Source organism: Ostrinia nubilalis, chromosome 18 (genome assembly GCF_963855985.1).
Source record: "Ostrinia nubilalis chromosome 18, ilOstNubi1.1, whole genome shotgun sequence".
Lineage (NCBI taxonomy): Eukaryota > Metazoa > Arthropoda > Insecta > Lepidoptera > Crambidae > Ostrinia > Ostrinia nubilalis.
Window position 1 is genome coordinate 764,045 of NC_087105.1, and position 25,754 is coordinate 789,798.

A 25,754-nucleotide genomic window follows, 5' to 3' on the forward strand; every position below is an offset into this window, starting at 1 on the left:
TTGAAAAAGAAATTCGTTACAAAACGGATTTACGGATTATATCCAAAGAAATGTAAACAGAGGCAAAAACTTGGATAAATTGGATTGAAAACAGTGCATTTATTTTTAAGTTGTATTTAAAATGTCTACCAGGTCTGGGAAACGTAAGTAACACTTTATTATTTTATCTCATTTTAGGTATATTGAATCGAGAATTGAATCTAGTGGTGTTTACTAAATTAATATAAATTATACATATAAATGTGCTCTTTATTTTCAAGGGATTCATGGCTCTATACACGAAAATATCACAAATTCTGACAGTGATATGCCCGTGAAGAGTGAAAGAAAAACCAGAAGTCGTCGTTTAAAAGAAAATTATTGTGATGAAGTCATAGTGCCGAAAAGTAAGAAGCGTCACAACTATGTTAGGTACCCAACAGACGACGAACAAAGTGACACCACACAAAAACAAACCAACGGAGAAGTTCCCAAAACGTCTAAAACGACGTTAAAGGAACAAGATCTCAATGTTTCTATTAAAACTGTAGATGAAATAGATTCTGGGAAAGTAGTCCGGCAAACTAGGAGAACTAAAAAGTTATCTGAAAATGTTCCGGAAGATATTCCTGTTGTTGAAATTGTTAATGTCAAAACTAAGAAGAAGAACAAGAAAAATAAGAAGAAGAAAGGTGTGACTGATGTTCCAGGTAATGAAAATGAAGAACTTGTTGAGGTACCAAAAAAGTCTAAAAGAAAGAAAGGCAAGACGTCTAACACCATAGTGGAGGTTCCTTTGGAAGTGGTCCCAACAGGAAATTTGAATAAAAGCAATGATTCAGTAGAATCTTTCCATAGTGCTGCAGGCAGCCCTATCAAAATTTTGGATACAGAAGTTGAAAAACTGAATGGATCTTGCAATAAATCTCCTCGTCGAGCATCAAAGAGATTTAAAGCAGACAGTCATGAAGACGATGAAAATGGTGAAGCAGCGACACTCAATAGAACTTTTGAAAAAAATCCCAAGAAAATGAAGCTCTCTAACTGCAACAATGATTCTCTAACCAATGGCTTACTCTCTGATGATGAAAGTAATAAAGAAAAAGATGCAACATTTGACAAGTCTTATGAAGTTGCAGAAGTGTTGAATTCAACATTTGAAAAAAAATCTAAAAAGAAAAGGAAATCAAGCATTAAAAATTCCACATTTGATAAACAAGAAGTATCTCTACATGAGTTAATTTCTGAGATAGTCAACTCTCCTATGAAAGATGAAATATCTAGTGATGGAGAAAGTAAAGGTAGAAGGAAATCATTAAGGTCGACCTATGATAAAACAGAGTCTCCGAAGAGAGTGGAAGTACTTAATTCTACATATGAAAAGTGCGACACATCTAATCAAAGTAATAAAACTTTTGAAGGCGACAAAAGCAACCGGAAATTTCTAAGATCGACATTTGACAAAACTAACACTCCTACTAAGAATGCCACAAAATTAAACTCTACTTTTGATAAAGGGAATACACCCAACACACTTGAAAAAACTGGAGACATCAAAGAACGCAGAAAATCTTTACGATCAACCTTTGATAAAGACACTCCATCTAAAAACGCAAAAACAAACTCCACTTTTGAAAAAGCTAACACTCCTAATAAACCAAATAGGGCCTTTGAAGGAGGTAGAAGGATGTCGCTGAGATTAAGCACGAATGCAGACAAACAATCAGAGAAAGAATCTTTTAACGTAACATTTGAAAATCCCAAAGAAACATCATCAAACAGTACTTTGAATAAGTCTGGAAACCACAAATTAAATTCAACGTTTGACAAATCTAAAGATTCTCAACGGTCAGCTATAAACACCACTTTTGATAAGTCCAAAGAATCGGTACAATCTAAACATAATTCAACATTTGACAAAGAAACTAAACTTGACTCCACATTTGATAAGCCCCAAAACCAATCAGATTCCAATGCCAAATCTTCATTGACTAGCTCAGACAGCGCTTCAAATTTAACATTTGACAAGTCCGATGAAATCTCACGTATCAGCATCACCAGCGACGATTCGCGGACTGAAAACATTGTGAATACTACTCCACTGTTGATCGAGAGTAGTATGGATGAGTCGCAAGTTCTAGAACCGTCACCAAGAAATTTGTCGCAAAGTTCTGATGAAACTAAACTGAAAACTGCTACGCCGTTAAAACGCGAAGGGACATTTACGAAAGATAGTCCAGTAGCAATGTCTCCCAAAGAGAAAGGTTTCAACAAGACTCCTGTGAGGCGTATGTCTCTCCCATCACCGGGCAGCACCCCGTTTCCTTTCTCCAAGAGCTCGCAGAAGGAGCGGAGCATGTTGAACGTGACTCGGTCCATCGAGAAGGCGGAGCGGGGCTCCCCGCGGGCGGCGGCGGGCCCGAGGGCCACGCGCGTGATGTTCTGCAGCCCTGTCAACAATCCTGTTGCGGTGATGCAGCAGAAACGGAAAGTGATCAAGTCCAACCTGAAAGGATCTAACAAGAGCTTCATATTTGATGAAAGTGGTGAGTGAAACTATAAACTTATACTTATTTGTCTAACACCTGTAAGGCTTCCCTGATGTGATTTTTTCTTTGTTCTTTAGATGCTTATGTAGGAGATTAGTTAAATGGGTATCCAGCCTTGGCAGTCAATGTACAATGTACATGGTTCAGTTCTCAGCCTCAGAAGAGCAGCCTTATCCTAGGACATGCATGACAAATGGATAAGGCTAATTTGTAATGACAATGTATCATGTGTTTCAAAATAAAATGTTTATTGAAAAGTTCTCAATCAAAAATTGAAGAAACATTTTGTATATTTTCAACGAATACTTCCTTGTCCTCAGCATTTCAGTCCTTTGGAGTCAGTTCCCCCGTTCTGTGGCGCCAGGACAGAACCCTTGAACGAATCCTTACAATAAATCTGCTGCATACTCAACTCCGTTCATTTCGCTTGCAGTTTCCGAGAGCGCTCGTCCCGCTGCCCGCAAGCGCTCGTACACGCAAAGCGACGCGGACGAAGCGCACGGCAAGCGCAAGCGCCTCGACTCGCAGCAGCAGGCCGCCGCGCGCCTGTCGCGGCCGCGAAGCTCCAGCGCCACAGGTGAGGCACTCATTGGCCACTGACCTGTATACATGTTACGGTTAATGTGATAAACTGCAATCGTACAGGAGGGTACAAGGAAGAGGGGCAGCCACAGTAGGTAACACAGAGTCGTTCAGGTGAGTGCCAGGAAGAGGTGCAGCAACCGCAGTTAAGGAACGGCTGGGACGAACAAGGATAGGCGCATCAAGCTCGTAAGCCTTGATAGGGTTACACTGGTTGTGGTGGCCCTTTTCAAGACTTGGAAGCCTGTGGGTAACAAACTATTGGACGTGGAGAGGGAGAGGGTCATTAATTATACGTATATTTTCTACTTTGCCGAACATTAGCTCGAGAACGGTTTATCCAAAACATATGAATTTGGTCTTATTCAATGCAGGATTAAGTGCCCTTCAACCGTCATGAAGACCACTTTTTGATAGGGTAAGTCCTTTACGCGGTATAACCGGAAAACCGAAAAAATGCCTCTTTCGGGGGCCCCCACCACTTAAGCACAACTCCGTCGAAGTCGAAAACTTAGGAGAGTCTTAATGGGCAACCAATGAAGCCATTAAAACAATAAAATCTTTTGTAGGAATTATTTCCGATTTAAAAGCTTAATTCTTCTGGACTACAAAAATATTATAACAGCAGCCAATCCAGTGTATAATAGTGTCAGTGTCATTGGTGTATCTAGGGTTCTTTTTCAGGGGGGTCTGGTCCCTGACATGCCATGACCAGGTGCGATTAGTATCATAGCTCATGAGTGAGTACTATCAACTATCATCTTCGAATCGGTAGCCTGACATCTGGGGGCGGGTCCTGGAACATTCTACGGGGGCCCGGGGCCGTATCTACCCAGCACCTCCTGTTTATACGCGTATGGAGGCACTGCCCCAAGCATCGGCGAGCAGTACACCAGAGCGACGCGGACGAGGCAAAGCATAGACTATACTACTAATCAATGGATGCATGTTTCCTACTCTTTCGCATACTGAACTACTTCATTTTGTTAAAACATTACAGTATTATCAGAATTACTTATAAGCTATAATTTAATGATCTGTGACTAACCGAGTTTACCGCGAGCGAAGGCAGGGGCGCAGGCAAAAACTATAATATGCTTAAATCTCAAGTATGTAATAGATTTTGACTGTGTTTTTTTCATCTTTTCATCATATTCTTGATTCCAATTTCCAAGCAGCAACACAAAAGGAGCATCGATATGGCTGTTATCAGTCAGTGCTTTGTCTGCCACTCCTGTCGCTGTAACTTTTTATTTATTTATATTTTTTATTTCTGTCAAGACAGAAATCAAGAGTGATGTATTTTTGATATAATGAAGTATGATAAGATTATGGTCCCGATGACGCAGAGAGTGAAACGCAACGACTTGACGCAAACCAAACTGTAATATAGCAGTTATTCGTATTGAATGAGGGCTATCGTTTTTATACTTAACAGTTGGCACCCCTGGCGATTGACAGGACCTTACTCTACAGTGGCGCCATCTTGATGAGTGCAAATGCGATAGTCCTCCTACCACTTTCGCGCTCACCAGTTGGTGCCACTGTCTTCGCTACTAGCAAGTGACAGGACCTTACTCTACAGTGGCGCTAAAACGATAGCCCTCATTCAGTTGATCTAAACTGGGTTGTACCACTGCGATTCTAGGATCCAAGGGTAGCCTCAACTTCACCACAAATGATACTAATATAAATTAAAGAACATAATTATAGTTTTTTGCCAAAAAGGTCTCTACTCGTAGCTTTAGAAGTCAGTGGTTGATGCAGTTTGTAGGGCATTAAAATAATAACCTTCTGCCTTCTACCTACATGCTGTTCAGCCGAATATAAAACCTCTATGTTCGTCCTTTTGTTACGTTCGTTCACAGTTTTGCGTCAGTTTTGTGGTGCAGTAAACTAGGTAGGTATTGTTAAGGTTCTTGCTTTATTATATTGTCATTCATACTTGAGGACACCAACAGACAGGTGCGCTTTCTCAAGCACTGATAATAGTAGTTTATCGCCGCGGGAAATGTTAATCATGACAATAAATGGCCAGATAACATTCACGTGTTGGTGAAATACCCAAATAATTGTGTCCATTGCATCGCTTCAGCACGTTTGTTGAAATGCGTTTGAGTTTTCGGCAGGTACCGATTGAAAACAAAAGAATTGGTATACCTAAATGTTGATGATGTCATATTCTCTTATGAACGAAATTATCGCAAACAAACTACTTTACAATTTAATAGACACTAGAATATATCTTTCAGCTTGTCTATTATCACCGAATTGTTGCTATAATGATTATAAATAAAATAATATTATACTGTTAACAGTCATACCAATTACCTAGCCCCTAAGCCCCCAACCACTAGGGCTTGTACAAGTAGGTACTATGGTGCCTAGATAACGGCAGGCCTCCGTCACTCGCCTATGCCGGCCGAGATAATTACCTACAGCGCGCGACAACTTCAAGTTGCAATTCAGTCAGGGCCGCCACGCGCCTGTGAGCACACGCGTATTTCTATACACGCTCGGTCGATCATCGTCGTAATCAAGGTTTATTGTTCCAACAGCACTGTTATTCTTCTTTAATGGAAAATCGTAATATTTAGGAATAATAATTAACTGTAGTGATTTAAATAATAAAAAAAAACTACACTTTTTAAATTAGTTTGAAATACTTATGACAGAAAACTGTAGCAAAAAAATTATTTTAGCTAATAAAAACATTAACTTTACTTCACCGTGTCTATTTTCCGACACTACACCTTTTAAAACTGTTTGTCCAATTTCGAATTATCGCAACACTGAAGTTTATTAATAGGTACTTTAGAGATGGTACGATTATACAAACACCACTAGATTAAAGTTTACCAATCGTAAATACAATAAATGCTTCTTAAAATTAAGTTTTTATTTATTTTACTTTGCTTATACAACCCTGACGCTTGAGCTGTGAGGTAGATCAATTCTGAACACAAAAAAATTGCGCTCTTGTGAGCGTAGTAGTAAGGTGCGATTTCGAATGCACCATGTGCGTTGGATATTTTGCATTATTATTATTACCGTTAAAATGTCGGCATCTGATCCTACACAAAGGAGTGCAATTTCTGTTCCTACTAGTATGTATTCTGTGATAACGGTTACATTGCTAACCACTAGGCGTGTATCAGGCGTAGGTCGTCTATTGTTTTATCTCTCGAATACTCGCATACGTCAACAGGGCACGAACGTGAGATAAAATGTAGACATTGCCTTGGTTATATCCGTAGCAGATACTTACCATTAGCCTAGTATGAGGTCTGTCTTACTCTATGGCATGGAATGTGAATATCCTTTATAATCCTAATATCCTTTAATTTTATGTATAGAGTTATGTTTAATTATAGACGCTATAAAAAGGTGCTGAATTTTATTGTATTCAACTGCGATTATGAAACTTACGCCTGTATTCACAAACGATGCTTGCTTAAGGCTTGGTATTTCTGCTAAAGTAGGTATTTCGCGCTGTCAAAATCTGCGCGCGCAATTCTTCGCCGAAGACAGCGCGCCAAAGAGCTCCCGCCACAATTTCCAGCTACACAGTATAGAAAATTAGAAATACGCAGTTGGTTAGGTTAGGTTGACTTCCTTCCCTTCAAGCGTCACACTCACAACACTTTCTAATACAAATCATATCCAAGTGATACAAATTAAAACACCTTTCAGACTTTTTGGGAATATATTCTAGAATCTATATATATATATATCTATAATATATAAAGCTCGTCTATATTATATAAAGCTCGATTCCTACTCACTGACTCACTGACTGACTGATCAGGGGTATTTTTGGGGTATTTAGAGGGGAGAGGGGTAAAATTGTTAATGTTTGTTTTAAACAAGATTTTTCGACTGCCAGCTTTATTATATTTTTTGAACCAAAAAACAAAATGGCGGCATTTTTTGAGACAACAACTTTTTTGTTTTTCATCCTGAATTTTTTCTTTTTTGGTGGTTTGTTGGGGTTGCCAAGGTGTGTTAAAAAAATTGAGAAAAAAATAGAAAAACAAAATGGCCGCGCCGCCATTTTGGATTGAAAATGCGATTTCGGGGTGTTTTTAGGGAGGTGTCATTCCGAGATGCGCAATTGTTTTTGAAAATTTCTTTTGAATATTTGTGACTTGTATAGTCTGCTTCAAGGCCACATTTACAGATTATCAAAAAACAAGATGGCGGCTGAGCCGTCGGCCATTTTGTTGCGATCAAAAAATTCCCAAACTTTGACACGAATTTTCCGGTAGATGGTGACATCGGAGTAGGGTACAATGTTCCGGGCGATTGTTGGTCTGTTATTCGAGTGTTGCCATGAATCGGGCAAAACTACCATTTTGGAAGAAAATTTTCCACCACGGCCCCGGATAGTAGAAAATGGAAATTTCCAAAAATTCCATAAACTTGGAATGCAGTCTGGTGACATTTGGGGACCCGAATGACATTTCACCATTTTTATGAAAAAAGTCTGGCAACACTGAAAGTTATGGGGAAAAGTTTTTTTTGCGACATGTCTGACTTTAAAGTTAGTGACGGACAGAAGGAGTCGTGGCAGAAAAAAAATAAAAATGACGTTTGGTTGGATATACGACCCAGATTATGGGAAAAATCCGAAATGTCAAAAAATCAAGATGGCGGCTGAGCGGGCGGCCATTTTGTAAAAAGTTGAAAATTTCGAAATTTTGGAATTCATTTTTTGAGTACATGGCAACATTTTGGAAAGTCGAGTTGTATCAGGCGGTTGTGTGTCTTGTCGAGAGGTTTCGCTTGGGTGAAGAATTTTTTCCAGTGTTGCCACACTTTGGGAGATTTGGTCCAAAAATGTCGAAAGTAGAAATAACGACTTCCGGTCAAAAATTTGGATGACGCCTCCTGCAAAAGGGTCGTGCAAATGACATTTGACCATTTTCGTCTCGATCACCTGGCAACACTGGGAGCTACGGGGAAAAGTATTTTTTTCGACATGGGTGTCTTTAAAGTTAAGGACGGACAGAAGGAGATATGGCAGAAAAAATACAAAAATGTGGTTTGGTCGGTTATACGACCCAGATTATGGGAAAAATCCGAAATGTCAGAAAATCAAGATGGCGGCTGAGTTGGCGGCCATTTTGTAAAAAGTTTCAGATTTTCGATTTTTCAAATGCGTTTTTCGGGTAGTTGGCAACATTTGGGAAAGTCGGGTTGTATGTGGCGATTATGTAGTTCGTCAAGGAGTATCGTTTGGAAAAACAATGATTCCCAGTGTTGCCATACTTTAAGAGTTTTGGTCCAAAAATGTAAAAAATGGAAATACCGACTTCCGGTCAGAAATTTGGATGACGCCTCCTGCAAATAGGTCAAACTAATGACATTTGACCATTTTTAGCTCGATGACCTGGCAACACTGGGAGTTACGGAAACTCAAAATTTTGGGACATGGGTGGTTTTAAGGAATTGTTTTACGGGATTGGGTGAAGTTAGAAAAAAAGTAAAAATGGGGTTCGGCGCGGAAAATGGTCCAGATTAAGGGAAAAATGCAAAATTTAGGAAATCCAAGATGGCCGCCAAGCATTCACCCGTTTTCCTATAGGGACTAAATTCTCCATACAAATTGTATGCAGGGGGGCTTAGCTAACGTAGAAAAAGGCGAGGCCGAAGGCCGAGCGATAGCTTAAAGCCTGTGAGTCGCCATAGATTTATTTTTAATGCGTCAAAAAAGGACTAGAGCCCAGTGACAGACTGAAAGGCGAGGCCGAAGGCCGAGCGATGGTTCAAATCCCGAGAGTTACCACAGTTAAACTTGTGTTGCGTCAAAAAAGCACAAGAGCACCGTGACAAACGAGAACGCCCCCTGTAATTTTTGCGAGGCCGAAGGCCGAGCTCCGAATGCGAGGCCGCAGGCCGAGCGCCGCGTAGGGCGAAGCCCGGAGCGGCCAGCATCGCAGATCTAGCTTTTGTAGCCCGCGTAGCGGGCGACCAAAGCTAGTCTATATTATATAAAGCTCGATTCCTACTCACTCACTGACTGACTGATCAGGGGTATTTTTGGGGTATTTAGAGGGGAGGTGGGTAAAATTGTTAATGTTTGTTTTTTACTAGATTTTTTGACACCCAGGTTTTTTAGATTTTTTGAACCAAAAAACAAAATGGCGGCATTTTTTGAGACAACAACTTTTTTGTCTTTGGTCCTGAATTTTTTCTTTTTTGGTGGTTTGTTGGGGTTGCCAAGGTGTGCTAAAAAATGTGAGAAAAAAATGGAAAAACAAAATGGCCGCGCCGCCATCTTGGATTGAAAACGCGATTTCGAGGTGTTTTAAGGGAGGTGTCACTCCGAGATGCGCAGTTGTTTTTGAAAATTTCTTTTGGGTATTTGTGACATGTATAGTCTTCTTAAGAGCCACATTTACAGATTATCAAAAAACAAGATGGCGGCCGAGCCGTCGGCCATTTTGTTGCGATCAAAAAATTCCCAAACTTTGGTAGCAATTTCCCGGCAGATGGCGACACCGGAGTAGGGTACAATGTTCCGGGCGATTGTTTGTCTGTTATTCGAGTGTTGCCATGAATCGGTAAAAACTACCATTTTGGTAGAAAATTTTCCACCACGGCCCCGGATAGTAGAAAATGGAAATTTCCAAAAATTCCAAAAACTTGGTATGCAGTTTGGTGACGTTTGGGGACCCGAATGACATTTTACCATTTTTATCAAAAAAGTCTGGCAACACTGAAAGTTATGGGGAAAAGATTTTTTTGCGACATGGGTGACTTTAAAGTTAGTGACAGACAGAAAGAATTGTGGCAGAAAAAAAATAAAAATGACGTTTGGTCGGATATACGACCCAGATTATGGGAAAAATCCGAAATGTCAGAAAATCAAGATGGCGGCTGAGCGGGCGGCCATTTTGTAAAAAGTTGAAAATTTCGAAATTTTAGAATGCATTTTTCGAGTAGTTGGCAACACTTTGGAAAGTCGAGTTGTATGAGGCGGTTGTGTGTCTTGTCGAGAGGTTTCGCTTGGGTGAAGAAATTTCTCCAGTGTTGCCATACCTTAGGAGATTTGGTCCAAAAATGTCGAAAGTAGAAATAACGACTTCCGGTCAAAAATTTAGATGACGCCTCCTGCAAAAGGGTCGTGCAAATGACATTTGACCATTTTCATCTCGATCACCTGGCAACACTGGGAGTTACGGGGAAAAGTATTTTTTTCGACATGGGTGTCTTTAAAGTTAAGGACGGACAGAAGGAGATATGGCAGAAAAAATCCAAAAATGGGGTTTGGTCTGTTATACGACCCAGACTATGGGAAAAATCCGAAATGTCAGAAAATCAAGATGGCGACCGAGTGAGCGGCCATTTTGTAAAAAGTTTAAGTTTTCTGATTTTTCAAATGCATTTTTCGGGCAGTTGGCAACATTTGGGAAAGTCGAGTTGTATGGGGCGATTACGTAGTTTGTCAAGGAGTGTCGTTTGGGAAAACGAAAATTTCCAGTGTTGCCATACTTTGGAAGATTTGGTCAAAAAATGTAAAAAATGGAAATAACGACTTCCGGTCAGAAATTTGGATGACGCCTCCTGCAAATAGGTCAAACTAATGACATTTGACCATTTTTAGCTCGATGACCTGGCAACACTGGGAGTTACGGAAACTCAAAATTTTGGGACATGTGTGGTTTTAAGGAATTGTTTTACGGGATTGGGTTAAGTTAGAAAAAAAGTAAAAATGGGGTTCGGCGCGGAAAATGGGCCAGATTTAGGCAAAAATGCAAAATTTTTGAAATCCAAGATGGCCGCCAAGCGTTCACCCCGTTTTCCTAAAGGAACTAAATTCTCCATACAAATTGTATGCAAGGGGGCTTAGCTAACGTAGAAAAAGGCGAGGCCGAAGGCCGAGCGATAGTTTAAAGCCTGTGAGTCGCCATAGATTTATTTTTAATGCGTCAAAAAAGGACTAGAGCCCAGTGACAGATACAAAGGCGAGGCCGAAGGCCGAGCGATGGTTCTAATCCCCACAGTCGCCATAGATTCACTTGTGTTGCGTCAAAAAAGCAAAAGAGCCTTGCGACAAACGAGAAGCCCCCCTGTAATTTTTGCGAGGCCGAAGGCCGAGCTCCGAATGCGAGGCCGCAGGCCGAGCGCCGCGTAGGGCGAAGCCCGGAGCGGCCAGCATCGCAGATCTAGCTTTTGTAGCCCGCGTAGCGGGCGACCAAAGCTAGTCTATACTATATAAAGCTCGATTCCTACTCACTGACTCACTCACTCACTGATCAGGGGTATTTTTAGGGTATTTAGAGGGGAGAGGGGTAAAATTGTTGTTGTTTGTTTTTAACTAGATTTTTCGACTGACAGCTTTACTACATTTTTTGAACCAAAAAACAAAATGGCGGCACTTTTTGAAACTCCAACTTTTTTGTTTTTCATCCTGAATTTTTTCCTTTTTGGGAGTTTATTAGGGTTGCCAAGATGTAATAAAAAAATTGAGAAAAAATTAAAAAAACAAAATGGCCGCGCCGCCATCTTGGATTGAAAACGCGTTTTCAGGGGTGTTTTTGGGGAGGTGTCATTCCGAGATGCGCAATTGTTTTTGAAAAATTCTTTTGGGTATTTGTGACTTGTATAGTCTGCTTCAAGGCCACATTTACAGATTATCAAAAAACAAGATGGCGGCTGAGCCGTCGGCCATTTTGTCGCGATCAAAAAATTCCCAAACTTTGGTAGCATTTTTCCGGCAGATGGCGACACCGGAGTGGGGTACAATGTTCCGGGCGATTGTTGGTCTGTTATTCGAGTGTTGCCATGAATCGGAAAAAATTACCATTTTGGTAGAAAATTTTCCACCACGGCCCCGGATAGTAGAAAATGGAAATTTCCAGAAATTCCAAAAACTTGGTATGCAGTCTGGTGACAATTGGGGACCCGAATGACATTTCACCATTTTTATGAAAAAAGTCTGGCAACACTGAATGTTATGGGGAAAAGATTTTTTTGCGACATGGGTGTCTTTAAAGTTAGTGACAGACAGAAAGAATTATGGCAGAAAAAAAATAAAAATGACGTTTGGTCGGATATACGACCCAGATTATGGGAAAAATCCGAAATGTCAGAAAATCAAGATGGCGGCGGCGTGGGCGGCCATTTTGTAAAAAGTTGAAAATTTCGAAATTTTGGTATTCATTTTTCGAGTAGTTGGCAACATTTTGGAAAGTCGAGTTGTATGAGGCGGTTGTGTGTCTTGTCGAGAGGTTTCGCTTGGATGAAGAAATTTCTCCAGTGTTGCCACACTTTGGGAGATTTGGTCCAAAAATGTCGAAAGTAGAAATAACGACTTCCGGTCAAAAATTTGGACGACGCCTCCTGCAAAGGGGTCGTGCAAATGACATTTGACCATTTTCATCTCGATCACCTGGCAACACTGGGAGCTACGGGGAAAAGTATTTTTTTCGACATGGGTGTCTTTAAAGTTAAGGACGGACAGAAGGAGATATGGCAGAAAAAATCCAAAAATGTGGTTTGGTCGGTTATACGACCCAGATTATGGGAAAAATCCGAAATGTCAGAAAATCAAGATGGCGGCTGAGCGGGCGGCCATTTTGTAAAAAGTTTCAGATTTTCGATTTTTCAAATGCATTTTTCGGGCAGTTGGCAACATTTGGGAAAGTCAAGTTGTATGGGGCGATTACGTAATTTGTCAAGGAGTATCGTTTGGGAAAACTAAAATTTCCAGTGTTGCCATACTTTGAGAGTTTTGGTTCAAAAATGTAAAAAATGGAAATAACGACTTTCGGTCAGAAATTTGGATGACGCCTCCTGCAAATAGGTCAAACTAATGACATTTGACTATTTTTATCTCGATCATCTGGCAACACTGGGAGTTACGGAAACTCAAAATTTTGGGACATGGGTGGTTTTAAGGAATTGTTTTACGGGATTGGGTTAAGTTAGAAAAAAAGTAAAAATGAGGTTCGGCGCGGAAAATGGTCCAGATTAAGGCAAAAATGCAAAATTTTGGAAATCCAAGATGGCCGCCAAGCGTTCACCCGTTTTCCTAAAGGGACTAAATTCTCCAAACACATTGTATGCAGGGGGGCTTAGCTAACGTAGAAAAAGGCGAGGCCGAAGGCCGAGCGATAGTTCAAGCCCGAGAATTGTCATAGATTAATTTTTATGCGTCAAAAAAGGACTAGAGTCCAGTGACAGACAGAGAGGCGAGGCCGAAGGCCGAGCGATGGTTCAAATCCCGACAGTCGGCATAGATTTACTTGTGTTGCGTCAAAAAAGCAAAAGAGCCTTGCGACAAACGATAAACGCCCCGTGTAATTTTTGCGAGGCCGAAGGCCGAGCTCCGTATGCGAGGCCGCAGGCCGAGCGCCGCGTAGGGCGAAGCCCGGAGCGGCCAGCATCGCAGATCTAGCTTTTGTAGCCCGCGTAGCGGGCGACCAAAGCTAGTCTATAATATATAAAGCTCGATTACCACTCACTGACTCACTCACTGATCAGGGGTATTTTTAGGGTATTTAGAGGGGAGAGGGGTAAAATTGTTGGTGTTTGTTTTTAACTAGATTTTTTAACTGACAGCTTTACCACATTTTTTGAACCAAAAAACAAAATGGCGGCACTTTTTGAAACACAAACTTTTCTGTCTTTGGTCCTGAATTTTTTCTTTTTTGGTGGTTGGTTGGGGTTGCCAAGGTGTGCTAAAAAAATTGAGATAAAATTAGAAAAACAAAATGGCCGCGCCGCCATCTTGGATTGAAAATGCGATTTCGAGGTGTTTTTAGGGAGGTGGCACTCCGAGATGCGCAATTGTTTTTGAAAATTTCTTTTGGTTATTTAGGCGTTGTATAGTCTGCTTTACAGCCTCATTTACAGATTATCAAAAAACAAGATGGCGGCTGAGCCGTCGGCCATTTTGTTGCGATCAAAAAATTCCCAAACTTTGACACGAATTTTCCGGTAGATGGCGACACCGGAGTAGGGTACAATGTTCCGGGCGATTGTTGGTCTGTTATTCGAGTGTTGCCATGAATCGGAAAAAACTACCATTTTGGTAGAAAATTTTCCACCACGGCCCCGGATAGTAGAAAATGGAAATTTCCAAAAATTCCAAAAACTTGGTATGCAGTTTGGTGACGTTTGGGGACCCGAATGACATTTCACCATTTTTATGAAAAAAGTCTGGCAACACTGAAAGTTATGGGGAAAAGTTTTTTTTGCGACATGGGTGTCTATAAAGTTAGTGACGGACAGAAAGAATAATGGCAGAAAAAAAATAAAAATGAGGTTTGGTCGGATATACGACCCAGATTATGGGAAAAATCCGAAATGTCAGAAAATCAAGATGGCGGCGGCGTGGGCGGCCATTTTGTAAAAAGTTGAAAATTTCGAAATTTTGGAATCCATTTTTCGAGAACTTGGCAACATTTTTGAAAGTCGAGTTGTATGAGGCGGTTGTGTATCCTGTCAAGAGGTTTCGCTTGGGTGAAGAAATTTCCCCAGTGTTGCCACACTTTGGGAGATTTGGTCCAAAAATGTCGAAAGTAGAAATAACGACTTCCGGTCAAAAATTTGGACGACGCCTCCTGCAAAAGGGTCGTGCAAATGACATTTGACCATTTTCATTTCGATCACCTGGCAACACTGGGAGCTACGGGAAAAAGTATTTTTTTCGACATGGGTGTCTTTAAAGTTAAGGACGGACAGAAGGCGATATGGCAGAAAAAATCCAAAAAAGTGGTTTGGTCGGTTATACGATCCAGACTATGGGAAAAATCCGAAATGTCAGAAAATCAAGATGGCGACCGAGTGAGCGGCCATTTTGTAAAAAGTGTCAGATTTCTGATTTTTCAAATGCATTTTTCGGGCAGTTGGCAACATTTGGGAGAGTCGAGTTGTATGGGGCGATTACGTAGTTTATCAAGGAGTATTGTTTGGAAAAACAATGATTCCCAGTGTTGCCATACTTTAAGAGTTTTGGTCCAAAAATGTAAAAAATGGAAATACCGACTTCCGGTCAGAAATTTGGATGACGCCTCCTGCAAATAGGTCAAACTAATGACATTTGACTATTTTTATCTCGATCACCTGGCAACACTGGGAGTTAGGGGAACTCAAAGTTTTGGGACAACGGAGGAATAAGGAATTGTAGAAACAAATGAATTCGGGATTGGGTGAAGTTAGAAAAAAAGTAAAAATGGGGTTCGGCGCGGAAAATGGTCCAGATTAAGGCAAAAATGCAAAATTTTGGAAATCCAAGATGGCCGCCAAGCGTTCACCCGTTTTCCTAAAGGGACTAAATTCTCCATACAAATTGTATGCAGGGGGGCTCAGTTAACGTAGAAAAAGGCGAGGCCGAAGGCCGAGCGATAGCTTAAAGCCTGTGAATCGCCATAGATTAATTTTGATGCGTCAAAAAAGGACTAGAGTCCAGTGACAGACAGAAAGGCGAGGCCAAAGGCCGAGCCATAGTTCAAATCCCGACAGTCGCCATAGATTTACTTGTGTTGCGTCAAAAAAGCAAAAGAGCCTTGCCACGAACGATAAACGCCCCGTGTAATTTTTGCGAGGCCGAAGGCCGAGCTCCGAATGCGAGGCCGCAGGCCGAGCGCCGCGTAGGGCGAAGCCCGGAGCGGCCAGCATCGCAGATCTAGCTTTTGTAGCCCGCGTAGCGGGCGACCAAAGCTAGTATATATATATATATATTATATAAAGCTCGTATATTATATAAAGCTCGATTACCACTGACTGACTGACTCACTGACTGATCAGGGGTATTTTTGGGGTATTTAGAGGGGAGGGGGGTAAAATTTTTGGTGTTTGTTTTAAACTAGATTTTTTGACTGCCAGCTTTATTAAATTTTTTGAACCAAAAAACAAAATGGCGGCACTTTTTGAAACTCCAACTTTTTTGTTTTTCATCCTGAATTTTTTCCTTTTTGGGAGTTTATTAGGGTTGCCAAGATGTAATAAAAAAATTGAGAAAAAATTAAAAAAACAAAATGGCCGCGCCGCCATCTTGGATTGAAAATGCGATTTCGAGGTGTTTTTAGGGAGGTGTCACTCCGAGATGCGCCATTTTTTTTGAAAATTTCTTTTGGGTATTTGTGACATGTATAGTCTTCTTAAGAGCCGCATACACAGATTATCAAAAAACAAGATGGCGGCTGAGCCGTCGGCCATTTTGTTGCGATCAAAAAATTCCCAAACTTTGGTAGCAATTTTCCGGTAGATGGCGACACCGGAGTGGGGTACAATGTTCCGGGCGATTGTTGGTCTGTTATTCGAGTGTTGCCATGAATCGGAAAAAACTACCATTTTGGTAGAAAATTTACCACCACGGCCCCGGATAGTAGAAAATGGAAATTTCCAGAAATTCCAAAAAGTTGGTATGTAGTCTGGTGACATTTGGGGACCCGAATGATATTTCACCATTTTTATGAAAAAAGTCTGGCAACACTGAAAGTTATGGGGAAAAGTTTTTTTTGCGACATGGGTGTCTTTAAAGTTAGTGACAGACAGAAAGAATAATGGCAGAAAAAAAATAAAAATGAGGTTTGGTTGGATATACGACCCACATTATGGGAAAAATCCGAAATGTCAGAAAATCAAGATGGCGGAGGCGTGGGCGGCCATTTTGTAAAAAGTTGAAAATTTCGAAATTTTGGAATTCATTTTTCGAGTAGTTGGCAACACTTTGGAAAGTCGAGTTGTATGAGGCGGTTGTGTGTCCTGTCGAGAGGTTTCGCTTGGGTGAAGAAATTTCTCCAGTGTTGCCACACTTTGGGAGATTTGGTCCAAAAATGTCGAAAGTAGAAATAACGATTTCCGGTCAAAAATTTGGACGACGCCTCCTGCAAAGGGGTCGTGCAAATGACATTTGACCATTTTCATCTCGATCACCTGGCAACACTGGGAGCTACTCGGAAAAGTATTTTTTTCGACATGGGTGTCTTTAAAGTTAAGGACGGACAGAAGGAGATATGGCAGAAAAAATCCAAAAATGGGGTTTGGTCGGTTATACGATCCAGACTATGGGAAAAATCCGAAATGTCAGAAATTCAAGATGGCGACCGAGTGAGCGGCCATTTTGTAAAAAGTTTCAGATTTCTGATTTTTCAAATGCATTTTTCGGGCAGTTGGCAACATTTGAGAAAGTCGAGTTGTATGGGGCGATTACGTAGTTTGTCAAGGAGTATCGTTTGGGAAAACAAAAATTTCCAGTGTTGCCATACTTTGGGAGATTTGGTCAAAAAATGTAAAAAATGGAAATAACGACTTCCGGTTAGAAATTTGGATGACGCCTCCTGCAAATAGGTCAAACTAATGACATTTGACCATTTTTAGCTCGATGACCTGGCAACACTGGGAGTTACGGAAACTCAAAATTTTGGGACATGGGTGGTTTTAAGGAATTGTTTTACGGGATTGGGTTAAGTTAGAAAAAAAGTAAAAATGGGGTTCGGCGCGGAAAATGGTCCAGATTAAGGCAAAAATGCAAAATTTTAGAAATCCAAGATGGCCGCCAAGCGTTCAACCGTTTTCCTAAAGGAACTAAATTCTCCATACAAATTGTATGCAGGGGGGCTTAGCTAACGTAGAAAAAGGCGAGGCCGAAGGCCGAGCGATAGCTACAAGCCCGAGAGTCGCCATAGGTTAAATTTAATGCGTCAAAAAAGGACTAGAGCCCAGTGACAGGCAGAAAGGCGAGGCCGAAGGCCGAGCGATGGTTCAAATCCCGAGAGTTACCACAGTTAAACTTGTGTTGCGTCAAAAAAGCACAAGAGCACAGTGACAGACAATAAACACCCCCTGTAATTTTTGCGAGGCCGAAGGCCGAGCTCCGAATGCGAGGCCGCAGGCCGAGCGCCGCGTAGGGCGAAGCCCGGAGCGGCCAGCATCGCAGATCTAGCTTTTGTAGCCCGCGTAGCGGGCGACCAAAGCTAGTCGAATAAATATAAAATGTAACTGCAGAAGTAAACACGGTTCAAAGTGGCCGTGGCGTCGCCCCACCTTCTGGAAGTTCTGCGCCGGCTTAAACAATTTCAAGATTACGTCACCCGACCTATCGGTAGGCCCTTGGGAGCTTGAGCGATTGGAAAAATATTTTATGATAAGTTACTCTTAGTAGCGATTATTTAGAGCTTAGATAATAAATTATAGTTGTTGCAATTCACGAAGCTTTGCATGTGGTTAATAACATTAATCAGTACACGCATCAATTTTGTTCAGTCCTCTTTGTTTATTAATAAATAAAAAAATCATACTAAAATTGCAGAAACATATTTGTTTGTGTTGGTCTGGGTGTTTTCTTTCTATAATATGTATGACGTATGTACGGGGTTCTGTATCGAAAATTACTATGAGCATCACACGCGGTTACCTGCGTACCTATGTGCACTCATGGGAGTTTAAGCAAAGGTCCCTAGAGTTTGACTTCGAGCTTTGTTTATAGTCATTACGAAGCAGACTGATGGGAAACTGCACTGTCTTGAATTCGAAAGGGTAATTTGACGGTGTTAGGGGAATTCTAGGAATAAATACAGAGTCTCCTCATTGAGATTGAGACATTTCAATTTGAGATTTTACTTGACATTGAACACAATCTGACATGGAGTTTTCAAACACTTGTAAAAATAAAAAGTAATTAAATCAAAGGCACTATGTAGTATTGATATCAACTTCGAAGAAAGTGACTGCCAAAATTACTTTCTACCCGTTCCACACGTCTTTCATGAATTATATTAAGGAATTGTTAAGCTAAATTTCAAGTAGATTGAACCAAGAAATCACTTTGTCCCATACAAACTTTGCCCCCTTTTTTCACCCCCTTCATTTCATGACCCCATTTCGGAAAATCTTTTCTTATGAGATGCCTACGTCACACAAAGAACACACCTTCCAACTTTCAGGTCTCTACGATGTCCGTCAGTCATTTATTACAAAGCATTTTTATTAGTTGTCCAATACTCTATCGTTCCAGGTATGTCATTGACAGGAGGGCGCTACTATCTTAATGGGTTATTCATTAGTCCCAACTTTATGCCACTTGACATTTCAGAATCGTTTGACTTTAGATACCTAAGCGATTTAATATTCGGAGTCTTTTAATGAAATCAAGTTCTGAAATAACTTGAGGTGTTGTACCCGATCAAGCTTTTCATTGCAGGACAGTTAAATAGTTTTATTATTAGTTTCTTCTCTAAGTCTTAATTTGTCAGAGTAAGTAAAGGCTCCATGAGAGCAAAATGTAGCTTTATAATAGTTTTTAATTTTTTTCTTGAAATATTTGACGCCTTGTAATCTCTCGTTAATATAGATCCACACAAATAAAGAATATTTGACTTAGACTTTAATAATTATGCTCTTACATAATTGTAAATAAACTAGCTTTCCGCCCGCGGCTTCGCCCGCGTGGAATTTTCAGGTTTTTATATAACCTATTACACTCAGATATAATGTGGCTTTCTATTGGTGTAAGATTTTTTAAAATCAGTTCAGTAGACCCCGAGATTACCCCATACAATTTAACAAATATACAAATACACAAACTTTACCTCTTTATAATATTAGATATAGATAGGTAATTTGAAACCCTATTTTGTTTTATTCTTTTTTTTATTTTAAATATTTCACAATCCAAACTAATATTTACTGTAAGTAAATGCTAAATAGTAAATATTAGTTTGGATTGTGAAATATCCTACTAATATTATAAAGGCGAAAGTTTGGATGTCTGGATGTCATGATGTCTGGATGTTTGTTACTCTTTCACGCAAAAACTACTGAACGGATTTTGTTCAAACTTTACAGTATTATTGTTTATAACCCAAATAAATTTCAATAAATAAATAAGACGTGTCTAAAAAGCGCCATCTATCGCCATTGGTTAAAATCTACAGCACTGGACAAACTACGGTATGACGTTCGTAAATATTCATTCGGGGGAAGCCGTGAAACGCATCTATCAACATGGGTAAAACGAGGTAAAACATCATATCTAACGGGGGTAAAACGAGGTCCACGCGAACGAAGTCGCGGGCGGCCGCTAGTTTATAATAGGTAGCTTTCCCTCCGCAACCTTATTGGTATTCCATGTATGTGTCTTTTAACTGATTTCTTTTAAACATTTCATGTAAAATTTGTCCAGTTATAACTCTATTTACATCTGCTTCTGTAAGCAAGGATTCATATTCTCCAGCCCAGATGCCGAGTAAACAGAATCGTCTTTCAGTGACGTGCAGCTGCCCCTATATTTGACCTAATTTTTTATTATTTATTTGTGTCAGTGTGCTCTTCTAAAGAGTGTAAGACGATTGTATGTAGGTACTATTAAATGTAGTAAGTAAGTTAAGTGTAATTTTAACTCATTGGTTTTGTCTCATATTTGAGGAATGTACTATGTATCATGAGTAGAGTCTTAGTTTAAAAGGATGCCAACGATTTAAATTTTAATAGGTCGACAAAATTCATAATTCTTAATTATCAATAATTTTAGCTTTCCCCGGTAACACTGATATTATTATACTGTGACTCATCAAAGTCATCATTGTCAAAAATATTGACAAATCGCGAACTGTCACGGCCAAAAAACTGACACGCGTCCATCCTCCGTAAGCGCCACCGCGCGACTGATTGAGATTGTCCAAGCCGTCATGGGCGATTTTTTCCACATTTTTTAACATAGTAACTAAATAAGACGCAATATAAAAATTTCATCCGTTAAAAGCCCTCAAGTTATTTCTGAACTTTAGTTTAGTAAAAGATTCAGAATCTCAAATCGCTTATTTTAAAAATAAAACCATAAATAGAAAACGAATAGAGGTAACTTTGGGAATTTATTCTATCGAGTCAACTTCATCAAATCGTGCCCTAGAAAATATCCTCAACTATGCCCAAAAAAAATCTTAGCCTTTAATTTTACTGTTTAGTACCTCAAAAATGAAAAATGAAAACCTCATTTTTGCCATTTTCTCTGCTACCCGGCCTTAAGTGAAGCAGCTAATCGAACACACAGTGTTGAATCGAGCTCTGTGATTGGTTGGTGTGTCACCCTGTGCGTCCACGTGCACTGTGAGACTTCATAGTAATGTTTGTGAAATGTAATTCAAGTTCTATATTTCTTCTTTCTTTTCCACAGTAAAACTACCAGAACCCTCAACACCGTCCAAGAAGCCGGTAACGCCACTAAAGAAAATCTGCACACCTTCAAACGCCAAGTCCGATGCCAAGGTGTCCCGCACCAAGCTGCCCAACTTCGCGGCGCTTCACCGAGCGCAGTTCGCTAAGATGGAGTCGCTCGACGAGTGCCAAGTGCGCAAGGCCAAGCGCGCCAAGCAGCTGCTCACTCCTACTGGCTTGGCCATCATCGAAAAGAGCAGCCCTAAAGGCAGAGGTATGTAATCAAATTAAGTCACTTGTATGGGGAAGACCTCATATTAGATGCCACTGGGGCATCCAGAAGGGTGGATCATGGACCTGAAAAGATAACCCTCTTGGTTTTTTATACATTAGGGCTATATTTCACCGGGACACCATGGCGGCGCAACCAGTCGCTGCTACCAACAAAATGTATACAGCTTTGCACAACCAAATGGACATGGTGAGTAACTCTCAATAGAGCTGTATACATTTTGTTGGTAGCCGGCGACTGCTTGCGCCGCCATGGTGTCCCGGTGAAATATAGCCCTTAGAGCCCTACCTACCTAATGAGATTATTAGGGCACTATGGTTGCGCCACCGTAATGTCAAATATACCGATAGCTACATCTTCAGTGGCCGGCAGCAAAATGGATGCGCAACCAAGTTGATATCAGATGAAGCAGTCTCCTTATAACAGTATGTAACTATGATTGATAAATTATGTTGGTTGCGGACCGGTGGCGCCACAATGGTCCTTTAATGAGTTAGGGACTTAAGGCCCTTCAACGAGTTGAAGAGAAACCAGAGTGAGTTAGTAGGACCCTCAAGGAAAAATCGCAACTATTGTGCATCTACATCCCGATCAGGCGGCTTCTCGTGACATCATTTTCTTATCAGAATAGCATGATGACTCATGCTTGCCGAGTTACTCCCCTTTGTTGCCGTCGTATTTTCTGGTCTATTTGCCTCTATCGCTGATTTCAGAATCTCAATATGAATGACGGGGATAAGCAGTTCTGAAAATATTTAAATGTCGGTACGATTAAGGAATTAGTCACTCTGGTACGGGTGCCTTTACACTTTTTAAGTATTTAATTTGTTTAAATCAATTATGTTTTCCTTGTTCTTTAAAGGCGCTACACTATTACAATTCGCAAACTCATGCTTAATGCGGTAATATTGATAGCTTGTCGAGCCCGCATTGCATAGTTATCGTAGGTAAAGGTACGGGCACATTGCGGCGCGGCAGTCGGCAACTTGCCCAGCGCAAACCTTGACTGGGTAGTGGTGGCCGTGACATTGTCCTAACAACGGCACGTCAACCTAAACACTAGCGTCTTACGTAGTTGAAATAGGTACTATTTTTCAAGAAAAATGTATAAGTCTGACGTGCTGTTGGCTGTACGTGCGTGAACTGCCGATTTGCGAGCACATGGTGTCGCATATAAAGTTGCGCTGGAAACAGAGATCTACATTTGATACGGTGGCAGAATACACGTTATACGCGGGGCGTCCCCGAAACAGCCCGTCTGGTATCTAGAAAATTTTAAAGATGCCTTTTAAAACTGACAGGGTATTGGACACAGGAAATTATAACTAGTTTTAATCTGAGATTACACTGAGCTTCTTGCGCTGCTTCTCAGCACTGGCCCATTTATTGTCCTGAAGCAGTGGTAGGGTTAATACTGGGACGTGTAAAAGTGTTTTTAAAAAGCCTATTTGCAAACATAAATGATTTTAATTAGTTTTTATCCATAGAGTTCAAAGCAAATAGAATAAGAACAATGATTTATTTAGTAAAAAATGTATTTGTGTGTCTCCACACAGTCTAGCATGAATATAAGTTTACACAGCAGCGCTAGTGGATTCGCGATGCCGCATTACCAGTGATTCATACCTTATTGACGCGGGGTTGGTATTTTCTACGGTGCCATTATCTTGGTGTGTCGGTGACGTGTTATGGCGACTACACTGCAAGTATTTGTAGTAAAATTGCACAATTTTAGATATTTAGACGATGTCTTGTTCTATTAGTTTGCTTCAAGATACTGAAAAAGTCCTGCTGATATTTTTCCTGCAGCACCTCGGATCTCAACCAAAGTGAATTTTATTAATTACTCTGGCCCAGATTATAGAGACGGTGTCAAAGAAGCACCCTGACCAAGTTTATGATTACTTAATGTCGTGACTTCATTAAGATCCTTTGTATTTCTATTTTACATATTCAAATGTGTAACACATAAAGAAAATTTGTTTTGAAAACTTGAGGGATTTTAATGCAATATCTAACCACCATGGTGTATCGCTTATTTTTTATGATTAAATTCTATTACATAGGTAATGATTTTTTTGTTACACTTTCTTCTTATAAGAAAGTAGCTTTTGCCTGCGGCTTCACCCGCGAGAAATTTAGTTTGTTACATATCGTCATAAATTATAGCCTATATGTTATTCTAGGTTATAAACAATAATACTGTAAAGTTTCATCAAAATCTGTTCAGTAGTTTTTGCGTGAAACAGTAACAAACGAACATCCACACACATAGTAGGATAGGATGGAATATATCAGTCCCAGAATAATTTATTTATATTTATATTATTTAAAAACTTTATTGCACACACAAAAAAGCAGTGCAAAAAGGCGAACTTAATACCATGTGGCTTTATCTTCCAGCTATCCTTAGGCAAGATCATTTTAGGGTCGAAAGTCCATGTGACCAATAGCTAGCCGTAATATTATTTATTATGGCAGTATCAAACTCGTACTTTCATCATTCCGTTCCTTTTATCACGAAACGTGTGCTAAATCCCTTCAATATAATTTATCAAATCTGATAAGATCATATCGCACATAATTTCCTGACTTAATACATTTATTATCAAAATAAACGTGTCATGTCTGTTTACTTGTCCAAAAATTGTAGGTGTTAACCTGTTACCTTTTTTCCTATGTTGGGTAGTGCTGAATTAATCTTCCCACAAAATCGATTGAAAATTGACAACATGACATGACACCACCCCGCTATAACAACCAGCGCGACGAGCGGCTTCGATAACAAATTGTTTACTACCTACATATTTATATTTTTACTCGTATCTGATGATAAAAATATCTTTTCCTTATGCCTTGTTGGTTCAAGTTAAATAAAATCGTAATTCAATAAACATTTATCGCTCCTTTATTTCTAGGAACAACATCGACTCAACCGACAAAGGTGGTGACAGAAGCGTTTAATAAATCTGTTGAGGTTTTGAAGAAACCTGACGCGGAGATTTCGAAGAAAGCTGAAGTTGTGTTACCAAAGAAACCTGTTGCCGAGGTTCCCAAAAAGACGGACACTCCATCGAAAGCTCCCAAAGCCTTCACCCTGGATTCCCTCAGGCCTGGCTACACCAGATTCGGCTTCAAGATGAACCTGGACGTCAACCCCTTCAGCATACCGCCGAGACCTGATGCTAAGCCAAAGGAAACTAAACCCAACGGCCTTGTAACAAGGCAGCCCAGTCAACCGTCGCTGGCGGGAGCCACATCGAGCAGAAGGGAAATGGCCAAACAGATAGTAATGAGAGAGAGATCATTTACGTCGTCTCTCTCAGACAAGAGGAATGAGAAAAGGACAATGATAAAAGGTGTGCGCACAAACAGGAGGTTTGACTTGCAGATGAAGTTGAGGAATATCAACTCGTGAATGTGTGAGTATGTTTTATCGTGTAAATGAAGCGAGAATGTGAACTTTTATCTTTATAACGGCTGGCGTGTGCCAGCTTTGATTTCACTAATCCTGTAAAGTACAATTATGACAATTATTAACACTCGTAAAGTCTTTTGAAGTCTTTTATTCGTTAGTATTATCCATATGTTGCTTTAAAAAATTAGCGTCCCATTTTTTGGATAAAAGATTAATTTGAAATGTGTCCATGTCGGAGCCGAACCCAAAACATCTGAGTGGTGAGAGTCAAATCTCTAGCCATTAGCCTAGGCGCAGGCAGACCACCGACTTTTCGTTGGACGATAGTTGTCCCCAATTTTAATTTGCATGAAGAATCGGCCGATACCAAATCGATGTGGTGTGCGCACTTCCATGCATGTTCATACTGATCAACAACCCGACCCAACTATCGGCCAACTAAAAGTCGGTGGTCTGCTCCTAGGCTTAGACTATGGCGTCTGTAGCGTAGCTTACTAACCACTGGTTATGGACAAATCGACGATTTATATTAACTATCAATTGTACTCGAGTCTAAAAGATAAGTTAACCGAGGGTTGACCTTGTAGGAATTAGTTTGTCATTTATTAGTTAAAGGTAAATATTAACAATAATGAGTTGACTTGCTTACTAACATACGAGTTCGGTAATAAGAAAATCTTTAAAAGCTTTTTTTTAACGTAGTTAAAATAATTATATTCTTATTACTTACTTATGTAAAAAAAATTGCAATATTATTTACATAACTTTTTTTGTTTTGTTCATTGGTACGTCGTGTTATCTTTTCACTAATTACTTGTGGTAGGAT

General features: G+C 40.2%; 2 protein-coding genes across 2 annotated transcripts in view; both read left to right on the forward strand.

The window, feature by feature from the left end:
* LOC135080459 (transcriptional regulator ATRX) lies at positions 1–25,572 on the forward strand. The gene is made up of 5 exons (XM_063975097.1): positions 1–143; positions 261–2,525; positions 2,962–3,105; positions 21,238–21,492; positions 24,429–25,572. Exons 1-5 carry the CDS (start codon positions 122–124, stop codon positions 24,926–24,928), a joined length of 3,186 nt encoding a protein of 1,061 aa, XP_063831167.1. The 5' UTR covers positions 1–121; the 3' UTR covers positions 24,929–25,572.
* Positions 1–25,754, forward strand: part of LOC135080467 (viral IAP-associated factor homolog) — a 189,970-nt gene that overhangs the window by 68,234 nt on the left and 95,982 nt on the right. The window lies entirely within an intron of this gene.